Raw genomic sequence first — 15,444 nt, forward strand, 5'->3', positions numbered from 1 at the left:
AAAGGGGAGTGGGGCCCCAGGCCTCTTCATTAGGGAGGCCTGCCTGCCTGGGGCTGGACCTGGACTCTGGCCCAAGCAAGGGAAAGAAAAAGAGGCTGAGTTGTAAGACGATTGTCGGAAAGGGATAAGAGTTTTTCCAGTACTTCAGTCTTAAGTAATAGCAGCAACACTCATGCTCGTGTGGTAGAAAAGAACACCATTCTTTCAACTGCCTGTGGGACCCAGGACAAAGTTAAGGCATTTAAAGGCTCTAAGGTTTGAACTGCCCTGGGGGTTCAGTGGTTTAGAGTCTCCCCTACCAATGCAGGGGACCCAAGTTTGATTCCTGGTTCAGGAAAATTCCACATGCCATGCGGCAACTGAGCCCATGTGCCACAACTACTGAAGCCCATGCACCTTAGAGCCCGTGCTCCACAGCAAGAGAAGCCGCTGCAATGAGAAGCCCCCACACCGAAATGAACAGCAGCCCCAGCCCCCGCTAGCCACAACTAGAGAAAGCCAGTGCCCAGCAACAAAGACCCTGCACAGCCAGAAATAAATAGATTATTCTAAAAAATAGTATAAAGTCTTTAAGTCCTAAAGATAATAGGGCAGGCCTTCCCTCAATAGCCACTGTGAAGAGTTTCGGGACCAAAGTCTTTAGTTTTCATTTCTGAAATATCAAATTCCTTCCAAAATTAATTGATGGTAGTTTTAGGGGAGGAGCGGGCATGCACCAGCTCTCATGGGCCTTTCCTAGGCCCAGGTGAGACAAGCTGTAAACCAAATGCTAACATTCTACATGGGATTTGCCGGGAGAAGACAAAGCCCCAGAGTGCAAGGGGCCTTCTTGAAAATCACGTGGCAGCAGCTATCCTGCCCAGACAGCTCTGTGAGTATGTGGAGCTGAGCCTCCCAGTGTGGCCTAGGTGTTCTGAGGGAAGGGAGCACCAAGGAGCGGGTTTCCCCATCCCGAAGGACACGGGAAAGAAAGACAAGTGGAATCTGGGACCAGAGAAGGGGACAGTGCAGGTCATTCTGTCACCCCTGACCCACTCAGGCACAGCATCAGGAGAGCCTGGGTGCTGGGAAAGGTAAGCTGTTGTTGTTGTTGTTGTTCAGTCACTCAGTCGTGTCGTACTCTTTGTGACCCCATGAACTGCAGCACACCAAGCTTCCCTGTCCTTCACTATCTCCCAGAGTTTGTTCAAACTCATGTCCATCGAGTCAGTGATGCCATCCAACCATCTCATCCTCTGTCGTCCCCTTCTCTTTCTGCCTTCAATCTTTCGCAGCATCAGGGTCTTTTCCAATGAGTCACTCTTCGAATCAGGTGGCCAAAGTATTGGAGTTTCAGCTTCAACATCAGTCCTACCAATGAACACCCAGGACTGATCTCCTTTAGAATGGACTGGTTGGATCTCCTTGCAGTCTAAGGGACTCTCAAGAGTCTGTCTTCTCCAACACGGTTGACAATATAAAATATACAGCCTCCTTTCCTGATTTTGAACCAGTCCCTTTTCCATGCCCAGTTCTGACTGTTACTTCTTGCCCAACACAAGGCAGACTGCTCTTCTCCAAATCAGCAACATGGAGGCTCAACCTCACCCTAGGGACTGAGCAACAGTGCACTGCATGGATGAACTTACCCAGCTCATTCCCATCCTGTAACACATTGATGGTTTTTGCTATTACAAATGATGCTGGGATTTTTCATCCTTTGACCACTTGTGAAAATATTTCTGTATCATGATATTGCCAACTGGATCAACAGGAAGGAGTATTTTTAAACTGACGGATAAGTGTTCTCCAAAAAGGTTAGAGCAAATTATACTCCCATCCCATCACTTCATGGGAAATAGATGGGGAAACAGTGGAAACAGTGTCAGACGTTATTTTTTTGGGCTCCAAAATCACTGCAGATGGTGACTGCAGCCATGAAATTAAAAGACGTTTACTCCTTGGAAGGAAAGTTATGACCAACCTATGCTATGCTATGCTATGCTATGCTAAGTCACTTCAGTCCTGTCCGACTCTGTGTGACCCCTAGACGGCAGCCCACCAGGCTCCCCCATCCCTGGCATTCTCCAGGCAAGAACACTGGAGTGGGTTGCCATTTCCTTCTCCAATGCATGGAAGTGAAAAGTGAAAGTGAAGTCGCTCAGTCGTGTCCGACTCTTAGCAACCCCACAGACTGCAGCCCACCAGGCTCCTCCATCCATGGGATTTTCCAGGCAAGAGTACTGGAGTGGGGTGCCATTGCCTTCTCTGGACCAACCTAAACAGCATATTAAAAAGCAGAGACATTATTACTTTGCCAACAAAGGTCCATCTAGTCAAGGCTACAGTTTTTCCAGTAGTCAAGTATGGATGTGAGAGTTGGACTGTGAAGAAAGTTGAGCGTCAAAGAATGTTTTTTGAACTGTGGTGTTGGAGAAGACTCTTGAGAGTCCCTTGGACTGCAAGGAGATTCAACCAGTCCATTCTGAAGGAGATCAGTCCTGGGTGTTCTTTGGAAGGAATGATGCTAAAGCTGAAACTCCAATACTTTGGCCACCTCATGCGAAGAGTTGACTCATTGGAAAAAACTCTGATGCTGGGGGATTGGGGGCAGGAGGAGAAGGGGACAACAGAGGATGAGATGGCTGGATGGCATCACCGACTTGATGGACATGAGTTTGAGTGAACTCCGGGAGTCGGTGATGGACAGGGAGGCCTGGGGTGCTGCAATTCATGGGGTCGCAAAGAGTTGGACACGACTGAGCGACTGAACTGAACTGAACTGAGAGTATATGGGTTTCCCTCTGGAAGAGGCTCCAGAAGCCTCCTTGCTCAGTCCTCCGCCTCCCGACCCCCCTGCCCACACCTCGGTCTCCCTACCAGAGGCTTAGAGGGGAGCGATTCTAGCCTCGGGACCCCAGCACAACCCTGGCTGCTTCCAAACCCTCACTCCTTCCTTTCCTAGCCGCAGGAGCCGCTCGATGCCGGAGGACTCCGAGGGCTGCTAGTCTAGGTAGAGGAGCCCTGCGCTCAGCCTCGCCCGCCGCCGGGCCTGCAGGGGCCGCCGGGGCCGCCGGAGCTCGGCGCCCACCCTTCCCCGAGCCTCTCTATCAGCAGGCGGGAGCAGCCTCGGCGCGGGAGGCCTGGGGTTGAGGCGGTGGCAGCTCCACCAGCTCCCTCCCGTCCGCGGGCAGAGAGCTCCGGACTCCGGACTCCGCTGAGGAGATTCCAACCCGCATTCTTGCGGGCCCAGAGCGGACTCTCAATTCTATTTGATTGGTCTACGTGTCTATCCCTCATATGCGCTTCCCTCATATGGGCTTCCCTCATAGCTCAGATGGGAAAAGGCAATGGCACCCACTCCAGTACTCTTGCCTGGAAAATCCCATGGATGGAGGAGCCTGGTAGGCTGCAGTCCATGGGGTTGCTAGGAGTCGGACACGACTGAGCGACTTCACTTTCACTTTTCACTTTCATGCATTGGAGAAGGAAATGGCAATCCACTCCAATGTTCTTGCCTGGAGAATCCCAGGGATAGGGGAACCTGCTGGGCTGCCGTCTATGGGGTCGCACAGAGTCGGACACGACTGAAGCGACTTAGCAGCAGCAGCAGCAGCAGCATAGCTCAGATGGTAAAGAATCCGCCTGCAGTACAGGAGACCCCAGTTCGTTTCCTGGGGCAGGTAGATCCCCTGGAGAAGGGATAGGCTACCCACTCCAGTATTCTTGGGCTTCCCTTGTGGCTCAGCTGGTAAAGCAGCAGCCCGCAATGTGGGAGACCTAGGTTTGATCCCTGGGTTGGGAAGATCTCCTGGAGAAGGGAGGGAAAGGTTACCCACTCCAGTATTCTGGCCTGGAGAATTTCATGGATTATACAGTCCACGGGGTCGCAAAGAGCTCCTCGGGACTGAGCAACTTTCACTTTCACATGTCTACCCAGATACCAGTACCACACTGTTTTGATTACTGTAGCTTTGTGGCCTCTGCAACAGCTGGTAGAAGCTATGATGAGCTTCGAGTGTTAGCCTTACCAAGAGAGTTCATTTAATGTGAGCCAAAGTGAAAACATCTGAGAGCGCAGGGGGTCAGCACAGCCCCATCTGAGGTCGCTGTAGAGTCCACTGCCTCAAATGGGGACGCCAGGAACAGTTGTTCTCTACACCACATCCACCCCTCGCAGCCCGGCGAGTACCTGAAGGCCTTGGTGGCTGAGGGGGAGCTTTGCAGGACTCTGCCAGGGAATGTTTTATTTGAGGGGATGGCTGAGTACGGCCACATTTGGACCAGAGCATAGAAGGGGGCCTGGCACTCCCTGAGGTCAGCATGATGGCAGCAGCAGTGATAAACAAGAAATCGCCACAGGTTGTTCTGGAGGAAAACTAAGTTGGCTGTGGATTTCATCACGCCTAAGATTTGGGCTTCCCTGGTGACTCAGATGGTAAAGAATCTTCCTGCAATGCAGGAGACCCAGGTTTGATCCCCGGGTCAGGAAGATCCCTTGGAGAAGGGAATGGCTACCCACTCCAGTATTCTTGCCTGGAGAATTCCATGGACAGAGGAACCTGGTGGGCTACAGTCCATGGGCTCAAAAAGAGTTGGACCTGACTGAGCGACTGACACTTTCATTTTCAAAGAGTATATGAGGCACTTCCTTGATGGTCCAGTGGTTAAGAGTTCACCTCCAAAGCAGGGGATTTGGGTTCCAACCCTGGTTGGGGAACTGAGATCCCACATGCCATGGAGCAACTAAGTCCATGCTTCACAACTAGAAAGTCTGTGAGCTGCGATGAAAGATCTGCTTGATGCAGTGAACATCAGAGTGCTGCAACTAAGGCTCAACGCAGCCAAATAAATAAATAAATAATTTTTTTAAAGAATATATGAATACCCCACAACCTTGCTGTTTAGAGGCATGTAAATTTTTGCATATCTTTAGAAGAAATGTAAGTTATTACTGTTTTAATTTCAACTCTCAGTAAGCTTGAATATCTGTTTATAATTTATGAACTTTTTTTCCTGATCAATCATTAACATTTTAAAAAATTGTGACTTTCACCATTCAGAGGTTTCTCATTTTTATTAGTTAGCTCTGTCAACTTTTTCCTTTACACTTCTGGATTTCATGTCATGCTCAGAATTTTATAAGAAAAAGGCAAGTTGTAAGAAAGTGTGAATAGAATTACTCATCTTTAGTTTTTTTTTTTTTTAAAGAAAGAAAGCATATGTGTATTCAGGTATATATTCTTAAATGACTATTTACACAGAAATATCTGGAATGAAGGACTTTCTCGGTGGCTCAGCTGTAAAGAATTTGCCTGCCAATGCAGGAGATGTGGGTTTGATCCCTGGGTCAGAAAGAGCCCCTGGAGAATGAAATGGCAACCCACTCCAGTAATCTTGCCTGGAAAATCCCCTGGACAGAGGAGCCTGGTGGGCTACAGTCCATGGAGTTGCAGAGTCAGACATAATTGAGCAACTAAACAGCACAAGCTGGAATGACATATTTTAACTCATGGTTCTCAAACTGAGCGAGTATCAGAATCACCTGGAAGGCTTGTTCCAACACAGGATACTCGGCCCGATCCACAGTGTTTCTGATTCAGCAGGTCTGGGGAGGGACCTAAGAACTTGTGTTTCTGACAAGTTCCCAAGTGAATCTGGTGCTGCTAGCCCATGGACAACACTGAGCACTGCTGTTCTGATCCAGTAAAGGGAATTATCCATGGGAAGTGGCAGTAAGGGAGTTTGTTTTTTTACTTTATTCACTTCTTTAAGAAGCAAGAATTTCTTTGATAGTTAAGGGGGAAAATGAGATTTTTAAAGACTTGCATGTAAAAGCAAAGACAAGTATAGTGTTTTATCCAAATACAATCCTTGAGAAGGAAACGGCAACCCACTCCAGTATTCTTGCCTGGGAAATCCCATGGACAGAGGAGCCTGGTGGGCTACAGTCACAAAGAGCCAGACGCAACTGAAGTGGCTCAGCACGCGCACGCACACATGACACATTATTACCAGGCACTTTGTTGGGACACACAAGATTCATCTCAGGTTGCCATGCAGTAGTGTTGGGATGGGTTTAAAGGCCAGATTCATACCAGTGGAATTTGACCTAGAAATGCATTATGCTCAGAAAGCTGCACAAGTAATAATTTAGGAGTAGAGGAAGGACATGTGCCAAGAGAGAATGTGGTGGAGAGGAGGCAGGGGTGGAAGAAAAGTAGGACAAATCTCCAGGGATGGCCTAGGTGGAGGACAGTGTGTCTGTGTTTTGGAGTCAGACAGATCTGGGCTCAAATTCTGGCCTTGGACACCTCACTTATTCTCCGAGTCTCAATTTCCTCATCTGTAAAATCGGGATACTAAACACCTCGCACTTTGCCTAGCATGCAGTTGGTGCTCAGTAAACAGAACACTGGGATGCTTTGGCCACGTGAGGAGCCCAAATGGCCCAGCCCACCTGGCACGCCTTACTCAGGTGAAGCCTCTACCCCCACCATCACAGGAGCCCTGGTTCAGGATGCAGCCCATGAGAGAAGACCCCAGAACGATCTGGCCAGGAGCTGTGTGGGGCTCCCACAAAGGTAGGTTTCAGGTTCTTGGTTTTCAGCAAGCAGAAGGGGGCTGTACGTACCCCAAAGGAGATATAAGCACCCAGCAGGCTGCCGGCAATGGTGGCGTAGCCTCCGGTCATGACAACGTGGATTTCAGAGAGTGTCATGTCTGCCAAGTAGGGTCGGATGAGTAGAGGAGCCTCCGTCTGCAAAAGGGAAAGACGTCAGACAAGCAGAGCTGGCCAGGCTAGCACGGGGGGCAGTAGAGATGTCCTCACCCCTGGGAGTGAGTGGGTCACAGTGATGACTGGGGGACCCCAGGGGAAGAGACAGCAGGGAGGGGTAAGGACGAGCATCTGTACTTGGCTGAAGTTCTCAGAACCTTGGCAAAAGCCAAGCTCTGTCAAAGGACCCCCAGACCTTCCTTCTGACCTGATAATGCTCCCCTGCGTCCAGTGCCTCCCACGTACAGGCACTCAGCTAAGCACTTGACACTCATCACTTCCACCCTTCTGGGAAGGAAGTGGTCATCCCCATGTTCCAGGAGAGCAGAAGATCAGAGAGGTTCAAAGAATTGCCTCTGTTCATGCAAAAGACCAGAAGCAGATTTAACTCCAAGCCTGAACTTCCAATAAAGATGAGGGGGTTGCCAGAAAGAAAGAGCACATGGGGAAGCTCAGAGCCATTCATTTACTCATTCAATAAATAATTCCAGCACACACTGTGTTCCAGACTGTGCTATAGAAGAGGGAGAGAGATGAGGGGAGGAGGAGGGCAGATGGACAAGCCAGGGTAAGCAGTGGACCTCAGTAAGGAGTGGCATGATCTGACTTGTGAGTTTTTTGTTTTTTTTTTTTTCTTTTTGCTACATCCCACAGCATGTGGAATCTTAGTTCCCTGACCAGGGATCAAACCTGCACCCCCTGCACTGGAAGTGCAGAGTCTTAACCACTGGACCACCAGGGAAGTCCTGACTTGTGTTTTTAAAGGGCCACTCAAATGTGTGTGTGAAGGATGGACAGTAGGGGCAGTGGTCATGGCAGGAAGAGCAGAGAGGAGGCGACTGCAGTATCCAGGTGAGAGACAAGGGTGACTCATAGCAGAGGAGAAGGGCAGCGGGGCAGGTCTGGGATGTGGTGTGGGGCAGAGCTGGCAGGACTTGCTGATGGACTGGGAGCAGCTGGGAGCAAGAGAAGCAGAGGGAGGAAGGATGGCGCCCAGATTTTTGGTTGAAAGACAGACAGACACAGACACAGACACAGACACAGACACACACACACATTGAGAGAGGACTTGCTGATGGACTGGGAGCAGCTCGGAGCAAGAGAAGCAGAGGGAGGAAGGATGGCACCCAGATTTTTGGTTGAAAGACAGACAGACACAGACACAGACACAGACACACACACACACATTAAGAGAGGACTTGCTGATGGACTGGGAGCAGCTCGGAGCAAGAGAAGCAGAGGGAGGAAGGATGGCGCCCAGATTTTTGGTTGAAAGACAGACAGACAGACACAGACAAACACACAGACACAGACACACACACACACACACACACACGTTGAGAGAGGACTTGCTGATGGACTGGGAGCAGCTGGGAGCAAGAGAAGCAGAGGGAGGAAGGATGGCGCCCAGATTTTTGGTTGAAAGACAGACAGACAGACAGACACAGACACACACACACACACAGACACACACACACACACACGTTGAGAGAGGAACTCAAGGGTTCCGCTTGTTTAGCCTTAATCTAGTGAATTATCTGGGCTTCCCAGGTGGCTCATTGGTAAAGAATCCACCTGTAATGCAGGAGACACAGGTTCAATCCCTGGGTCAGGAAGATCCCTTGGAGAAGGAAATGGCAACCCACTCCAGTATTCTTGCCTGGAGAATCCAGTGGACAGAGGAGCCTGGTGGGCTACAGTCCATAGTGTGGCACAGATTCGTACATGACTTAGCAACTAAGCTCTAGTGAATTATCTAAGGATATCCAAGTGGAAGGTGAAGGGAGCAGTGGGATGTATACCAGACTGGAGTTAAGGGAGAAGAAGTATTTAAGCCATGGGTGGAGAGGCGGGAATCCTCTAGGGACATGAGCAGACAGAGAAGAGGGCCCAGGCCCACCAACACTGAGCTTGAAATGATGCTGCTAATTCTTGAAGGCTCCCTACCCCCACCCAAGTTAATTCACCTTTGGAACTCTTTACAATCTAAAATTTGTATTTCTCAACAAAAACCACTGATTACATTTGCAACATCTCATATAAAATAAAATCTCATATAAAATACTGAAGTACCTTTTCCTCTTTGCCTCATTTTGAACATCTAAGGGACATTGGACAATTTATCCGAGAGCACATCTGCCTTTTAAAGAAAAAAACACAAAAAACCCTTGAAATCAATACACTTGGATCGAAGCAAAAAAAAAAAATTGTAGATATTCTCCGAAGTTTCCTAAACTGCCCATAGTTGCCATACTTTGGCAAGTATGTCTTTTTGATGACTTACATGTTGGGCAGGTAGGCCAGGATTCTACAATGGTCACCATGTCACACCCCTAGGAAGGCCAGGCCTTCTGAAAGGGACTCAGGACTGATAGTCCCTTCAGAGTCAAAGTTATATTGGAAAATATTCTTTCAGAAAGAGACAGGGGGGAAAAGGACAAACTGATGATGTGGAAGGAACCCCAACCAGGAAGAAGAAGACGTGGATTCTAAGTCCTGGCTTATATTGTGGGATCTTGGCAAGGCATCCCCACCCCTGGACCCCAGCTTCCGCATGTATAAAAGGAGAACTTTGGGCTCCATCTGTAGGATTCGTGAGCCTCTAAGCTGAAGACAGCCTTCACCTAGGATAAAAGGTGGTGGGAGGTACCAGGCAGACATCATCCTCATTGGCTTGACCCAGGCACAGAGTGTATTTCCCAAAGGAGCGTCTCCAGGACCCTGGTGACCCTGGCAGGAGGTTTGATCGGCTCTTCTGATGGAAGCAGGGCTCTGGGGATGCAGGGTCCCCGCCCTCCTTGGGGACAGGAGGCTGCAGTACCCACCTGGCTCACAAAGATGTTCCCAGCCACACTCAGGGTCTCTGTGGCCGTGGTGCCCATGGTGATCTGCATCAGCCAGGAGATCTGGAAGGAAGCAGGGTGCTTTTTGTGGATTGGCATCAGCAAGCCTCAGAGGCAGAGACAGTCGGGGTGGAAGTGCCATAAAAGCCTCCCTTCCAACCCCGTTAGGACCTCCTCATCTGCATTTCCCCAAAGATCCATTCATCTTCTCCTTCCATACATCCATTGATGAGGGCTTACCGTCCGTGAAAAAAGGATTCCCTGGTCAAATATAGGGCTTCCCTGGTGGTTCATACAGTAAAGAATCTACCCGCAATGCAGGGGATCCAGGTTCCATCCCTGGGTCAGGAAGACCCCCTGCAGAAGGGAATGGCAGTCCACGCCAGTATTCTTGCCTGGAGAATCCCATGAATGGAGGATCCTGGAGGGCTACAGTCCATGGGGTCACAAAGAGTCAGACAAAACTCAGTGACTAAACACACACACTGGTCAAATATATTTGAGAACTGCTGTACACACACATGCCTTGGAGATGGCCAACACTTGTTAGCTTAGCAAAGGCTCTGAGAACTCCTGCATGAAACTTGTTTAAATTTAGTCCAGAGTCCAGATAAGCTTGACAAAATTATTTGACCATGGGACTTCCCTTGTGGTCCAGTGGTTAAAGCTCTGCACTTCCACTGCAGGGGATATGGGTTTGATTCCTGGTCAGGGAACTAAGAGCCCACATGCCCTGCAGTGTGGCCAAAAATGTTTTTAAAAATAAATTATTTGACTATGGGATCCCTTTACCTAGTAGCATTTACTAATCTGCTGTGAAACTAGAGTTTTTGTAGAAAGGCTTTGGGAAACACTGTATTAAAAAGTTCTTTCTTGGGAATTCCCTGGTCAAATATAGGGCCATAGAGTCCAGTGGTTAGGACTCTGTTCTCACTGCTGAGGGCCCAGGTTCAATCCCTGGTTGGGGAACTGATATCCTGCATGCTGTGTGATATGCCAAAAGAAAAAAAAAAGTCCTTTCTTTCAATCAACATCAAGTCTGCTTCCCTGGAATTTCTCTCCACTGCAAGTACCTCTCAGGGTGATTTTTCCCTAATCTTTCATCTGTAAGTGTTTAGAATCCTATCCCTAACCTCCTTCACCCTGGCCTTCTCTTTCTGACCCTTCATCCCCCTTCCTTCAGCCATTCTATGGAAGGTGTGATCTCAGGCTCTCTCTCACACTGAGTTTGTCATAGCCCCTTGGTTGAACATTCTCCAGATTTGGGGGTAAATGCCACCCTCATGGGCTTTCCAGGTGGGCTAGTGGTAAAGAACCTGCCTGACAATGTAGGAGATGTAAGAAATGCAGGTTCAATCCCTGGGTCAGGAAGATTTTCTGGAGGAGGGCACGGCAACCCACTCCAGTATTCTTGCTTGGATAATCCCATAAATAGAGGAGACTGGTGGGCTATGATCCAAAGGGTCGCAAAGAGTTGGACACGATTGAAACAATTTAGCCACCCTCATGCTTGCCATGCACTCATAACATAATCCCAGGCTCCAGTTCTGGCAGCTGCCTAATGTACTGGTTTATTCTGAGCTCAATCAGCTAAAACCCTCAGCATCTCTTGCCAGGTCCAATGCCGTCCAATGCTGTCTCCTGCATCCTGGTTTCGTGTGGCAGATTTTATGAACATATGCACAGGATCTGACATTTATATCAGCTGAGTCTGGCCCATGTGGCCCACTGCTCTCAAGATCTTTTTGGTATAAATTATTTTTTCCCCCGCATGTGGGCATGCTAAGTCATTCCAGTCATGTCTAACTCCTTACGACCCTATAGACTGTAGCCTGCCAGGCTCCCCTAACACTTCTAATGCAGCCTCAACTCTATAAACTAGCCCCTCCAAAGACCCCATTGGATTGTGGTGCCAAGTCTCCTTAATAACATGACAACAGACCCTGTGATAAGGCATTTGGTTAGTAGTAGACTCTGAGAGGAGAAGGCGATGGCACCCCACTCCAGTACTCTTGCCTAGAAAATCCCATGGACGGAGGAGCCTGGTAGATTGCAGTCCGTGGTGTTTCGAAGAGTCAGACACGACTGCGTGACTTCACTTTCACTTTTCACTTTCATGTATTGGAGAAGGAAATAGCAACCCACTCCAGTGTTCTTGCCTGGAGAATCCCAGGGATGGGGGAGCCTTGTGGGCTGCTGTCTCTGGGGTCGCACAGAGTTGGACACGACTGAAGCGACTTAGCAGCAGCAGCAGCAGCAGCAAACTCTGAGAGGGTGTTGACCCTAGGAGCAGGGGATGCCGGGAGGTCCAGTCTCTCAGAGCAGGGGGTCTGGGGAGAGTTTGGGCTTGGGAAAGCAAGGCATTCTGGGAGAGTGTGGGCCTGGACCAGGACCTTAGGAACTCACCTTCATGATCACCCACTGCATGAGGCCCACGTAGTAGAGAACTGACATGGCACAGCTGAAGAAAACAATGATGGGCAAAACCTGCCAGGAAAGAGCACAGATCTCCGGGTTAAAGCAGACAGGCGGCAGGATACCACACAGGACCCCAGTCAGAGACCCCAGTCAGCCTGCTTCCTCCAAGAGCCTGCCACTCAGAGAACTGACAGGGTCAGGGGTGCAGCTCTGAATTCAGTGCATGGAATTCCATATGGGACCACTCTGGAGGCAGCTGTCCTCTCTGCTCCTCTCTGAACATTAGCCATCTATGCAGCTGTCCCTGTGGTGGAGGGGGAGGACTTGAGTTTGCCACTTTTTAAGATATATATACAGATATATATATAGATTTATTTATTTGCCTGTGCTGAGTCTTAGTTGTGGCATGCAGGGTCTTCAGCTGTGGCACATGGGATCTAGTGCCCTGACCAGGGAGGGAACCCAGGCCCCCCTGCATTGGGAGTAGGGAGTCTTAGCCACTGGACCACTAGGGAACTTCCGAGCCCACCACTTTTTATCACCTGCTTCTTCATCTGTAAAATGATGGGGAGGAAGTGACGACCTCGCAGGTTGTTGTAAGGATTTAAGGAGCCGGCTCAGGGCCCAGCACTTTGCATAGGGTCTGTCCTCCACCCGGGGTTCAGTCCCTGGCCCGTGACGCTGGCCTTAACCTCTTCCTGTGCTTCGGGCTCCAGAGGCCCTCCTCTCTCTAGTGTTCTGCTTCTGCCTGGTGCCGGCGAGCTCCAGATGACTCTTATTGTGGACCAGACACCCGCATTTCCTCCTGTCACCCCATTTCCTATTTCCAGGCTTGCCACTGCTCTTCACTGACTCCAAGCCTCCACAATTCTCCCTTCAAAGCTTCCTCACATCCATCCCCTCCTCCCCAGAGCCATGTGTTCCCCACCCCAGTGCTTCCTCACTGCAGACTGACTGACAACAGCAAGGACTGGCAACAATGCAAACATCCTTCAGTGAAGAGAAGTGTGATGACCTATGGTGTGGCCATGCACTCCAGTCAGGAATTGAGAGGGAGGAAGCCCAATCTGAGCAGCGTGGGATGATTTTCAAGATAGGCTGTGAAAGGAAAAAAGGGGAGGTGTAAAACAGGAAGCATGGTATGCTACTTTATGAGTAAGAAAGTGGGGGTGGCGTGGCGGGTGCTCTTGTAAGCACAGATATCATTAGATGAACATGCAAATGATCAGGAATGGCAGCTACCTTGGGGATGGAAGTGGGTGACTTGGGGATCAGGGTGGGAGGGATACTTCCGTGCATGCTCAGTCACTTCAGTCGTGTCTGACTCTTTGTGACCCCATGGACTGTAGCCAGCTGGGCTCCTCTGTCCATGGGATTTCCCAGTCAAGAATACTGGAGTGAGTTGCCATTACCTCCTCCAGGGGATCTTCCCAACCCAGGGATCAAACCTCCTGACTATCCTGCATTGACAGGTGGATCCTTTACTACTGGGTCACTGGGGACACCTGGGAGGGAGACTTACTTTTTACCAAATCCCCGTTTGTACAGTTGTAATGTGCTATTTGTTCCAAACAGCTTATAATAAGTTATACAGAACTAGTAGCCCACTAGGTTCATCTGTCCATGGAATTCTTCAGGCAAGAATACTGGAGTGGGTTGCCATTTCCTTCTCCAAGGGATCTTCCCAACCCAGGGATCAAACCTGTGTCTCCCGCATTGCATGCAGATTCTTTACCGTCTGAGCCACCAGGGAAAGCCAATAATGTGGTAAGCTAAAATGTAAAGTGGGGAAAGTGGAAAATTAAAAGTACTGATGGTCCAGTGGTTAAGAATCCACCTTCCAATGCAGAGGAGGGGGGTTCTATCCCTTGCTGGGGAACTAAGATCCCACCTACCTCGGGGCAACTAAGCTAGCAAGTTGCAACTACTGAGCCCATGCACTCTGGAACCCAAGCTACAACCAGAGAGAAGCCCTAGTGCTGCAGTGACAAGCGGGGGTGCCAAGATGAAAGATCCCACGTGCCGCAACTAAGACCCAGCACAGCCCAAAATAATAAATAAACAAATATTTTAAAATAATTAAAAAAATAAAAGCATAGAAAGGCTGGGAGGCACACACCCAAATAGTCAAAGTAGTTGCTCCCATGTGCTAGGACTGTGGACATGTTGTTTTCTTCTTTCTCCATTTCCAGTTTCTCACCTGCTCCTATAATTTCTGGTAAGAGGCAGACCCTTCTCAAGGGAGGGCAGCGCAGGCAGAGGAGGGCTTTGGGGGAGGTCCATTTGCACTCACTGGGTTCCAGATCCCTGGGGAATATGCAAATAGAAGGAGGGGTGCAAGGGCCAGGAGCTCAGAGGAGGGTCCGGGCCAGGCCTTGGCTGAGTGCATGTTGAGGCCACGGGGCAGATGGAGTTCACTGAGGAAACTTCCCTGGATGACAAGAATAGTGACTGAGGACAGGGGCCTGGGGTCAGCATCCCTGGAGGGTGAGGGGAGAAGGAGGGGTGTGTGGTGGAGACAGAGAAGAAACAGAGAGGTCCGAGGACTTCCCAGACAGGGTGCGATGGGAATTGAGGGCAGCCTTTCTAGAAGAGACAGTCCATCAGCAGTGCCAGATGCATGCATCTGAGAACTCTGGAAAAGGTAAGGACCTGGAGGGACGCTTGGCACCTGGCGATGCCGGGGTCCCTGGTGACTTAGGTGAGAGCAGTGTCAGGGGGATGGGCACAGAAGCTGGGTATCAGTGTGCCTAGGAGGGAGGAGGACATGAGGAGGTAGAGACCACGAGGAGGTAGAGACCACAGGACAAGCAACTCTTTTGAGAAGCTTAACTATGAGGGAAGGAAGAGGGGCTGAGCAGACTTCCCTGGCGGTCCAGTGGCTAAGCCTCTGCACCCTCAGCGCAGGAGGTGTGGGGTGAATCCCTGGTCAGGGAACTAGATCCCACATGCTGCAACCAAGGGTTCACATGCCACAACTGAAGATCATGCATGCAGCATGCTGCAGTGAAGAGAGAAGATTCCATGTGTCGCAACTAAGACCCGGACGGCCAAATAAATAACCTTTTTTTTTTTTTTCCACAGAGGGCTGTAGAGAGGGGTGAGGAGTGGAGGAAGAATTATTTTCATTTTTCAGAAGGGAGAATGTTGAGCAATCAAGTTCAAGCTCCAGTTCAAAATGAACTGGGACTACAGCATGGTCTCTGATGAGAGCAGAGCCTCTGCCCCAGCAGCTCTCCTGGAGAAGAGAAACAAGCCTGGCCAAGCAGTTTTCCCTCTCCCTTCCCAAATGAATGCCACAGGTTTTATCTGGACCTGCTCCCCTCACGTCTCTGTCACCAGCTCGCTGCCTGGGAGATGTCACCTGACAGGAGACGCAGGCACTGGGTGACGAAACCCTCTTCCTGCCCCGTGACTCCCCTGGCC

At 49.9% G+C, this 15,444-nt stretch overlaps 1 protein-coding gene and 1 long non-coding RNA gene across 9 annotated transcripts in view; one reads left to right on the forward strand and one right to left on the reverse strand.

Annotated features, from left to right (window-relative positions):
* SLC28A1 (solute carrier family 28 member 1) overlaps positions 1–15,444 on the reverse strand; it is a 77,260-nt gene that overhangs the window by 28,758 nt on the left and 33,058 nt on the right. For 6 of the 8 annotated variants that reach the window (XM_086364445.1, XM_086364442.1, XM_086364444.1 and 3 more), the window contains 3 exons: positions 12,007–12,087; positions 9,583–9,663; positions 6,614–6,739 (listed from right to left, as the gene is read on the reverse strand). In XM_086364445.1, coding sequence (XP_086220571.1) covers positions 6,614–6,739; positions 9,583–9,663; positions 12,007–12,087 — 288 coding nt within the window. Of the gene's footprint in view, positions 1–6,613; positions 6,740–6,965; positions 7,061–8,830; positions 8,898–9,582; positions 9,664–12,006; positions 12,088–15,444 lie in introns of those variants that run through there. The other 2 variants (XM_086364448.1, XM_086364447.1) reach the window with 2 other exon arrangements.
* LOC147349608 (uncharacterized) lies at positions 6,457–15,332 on the forward strand. The gene is made up of 2 exons (XR_015150038.1): positions 6,457–6,563; positions 15,103–15,332. It is a non-coding gene; the product is annotated as an uncharacterized LOC147349608 (long non-coding RNA).

Source organism: Bos grunniens, chromosome 21 (genome assembly GCF_055505025.1).
Source record: "Bos grunniens cultivar Pamir isolate PY7600 chromosome 21, Bosgru_T2T1.0, whole genome shotgun sequence".
In the NCBI taxonomy this organism is placed as follows: domain Eukaryota; kingdom Metazoa; phylum Chordata; class Mammalia; order Artiodactyla; family Bovidae; genus Bos; species Bos grunniens.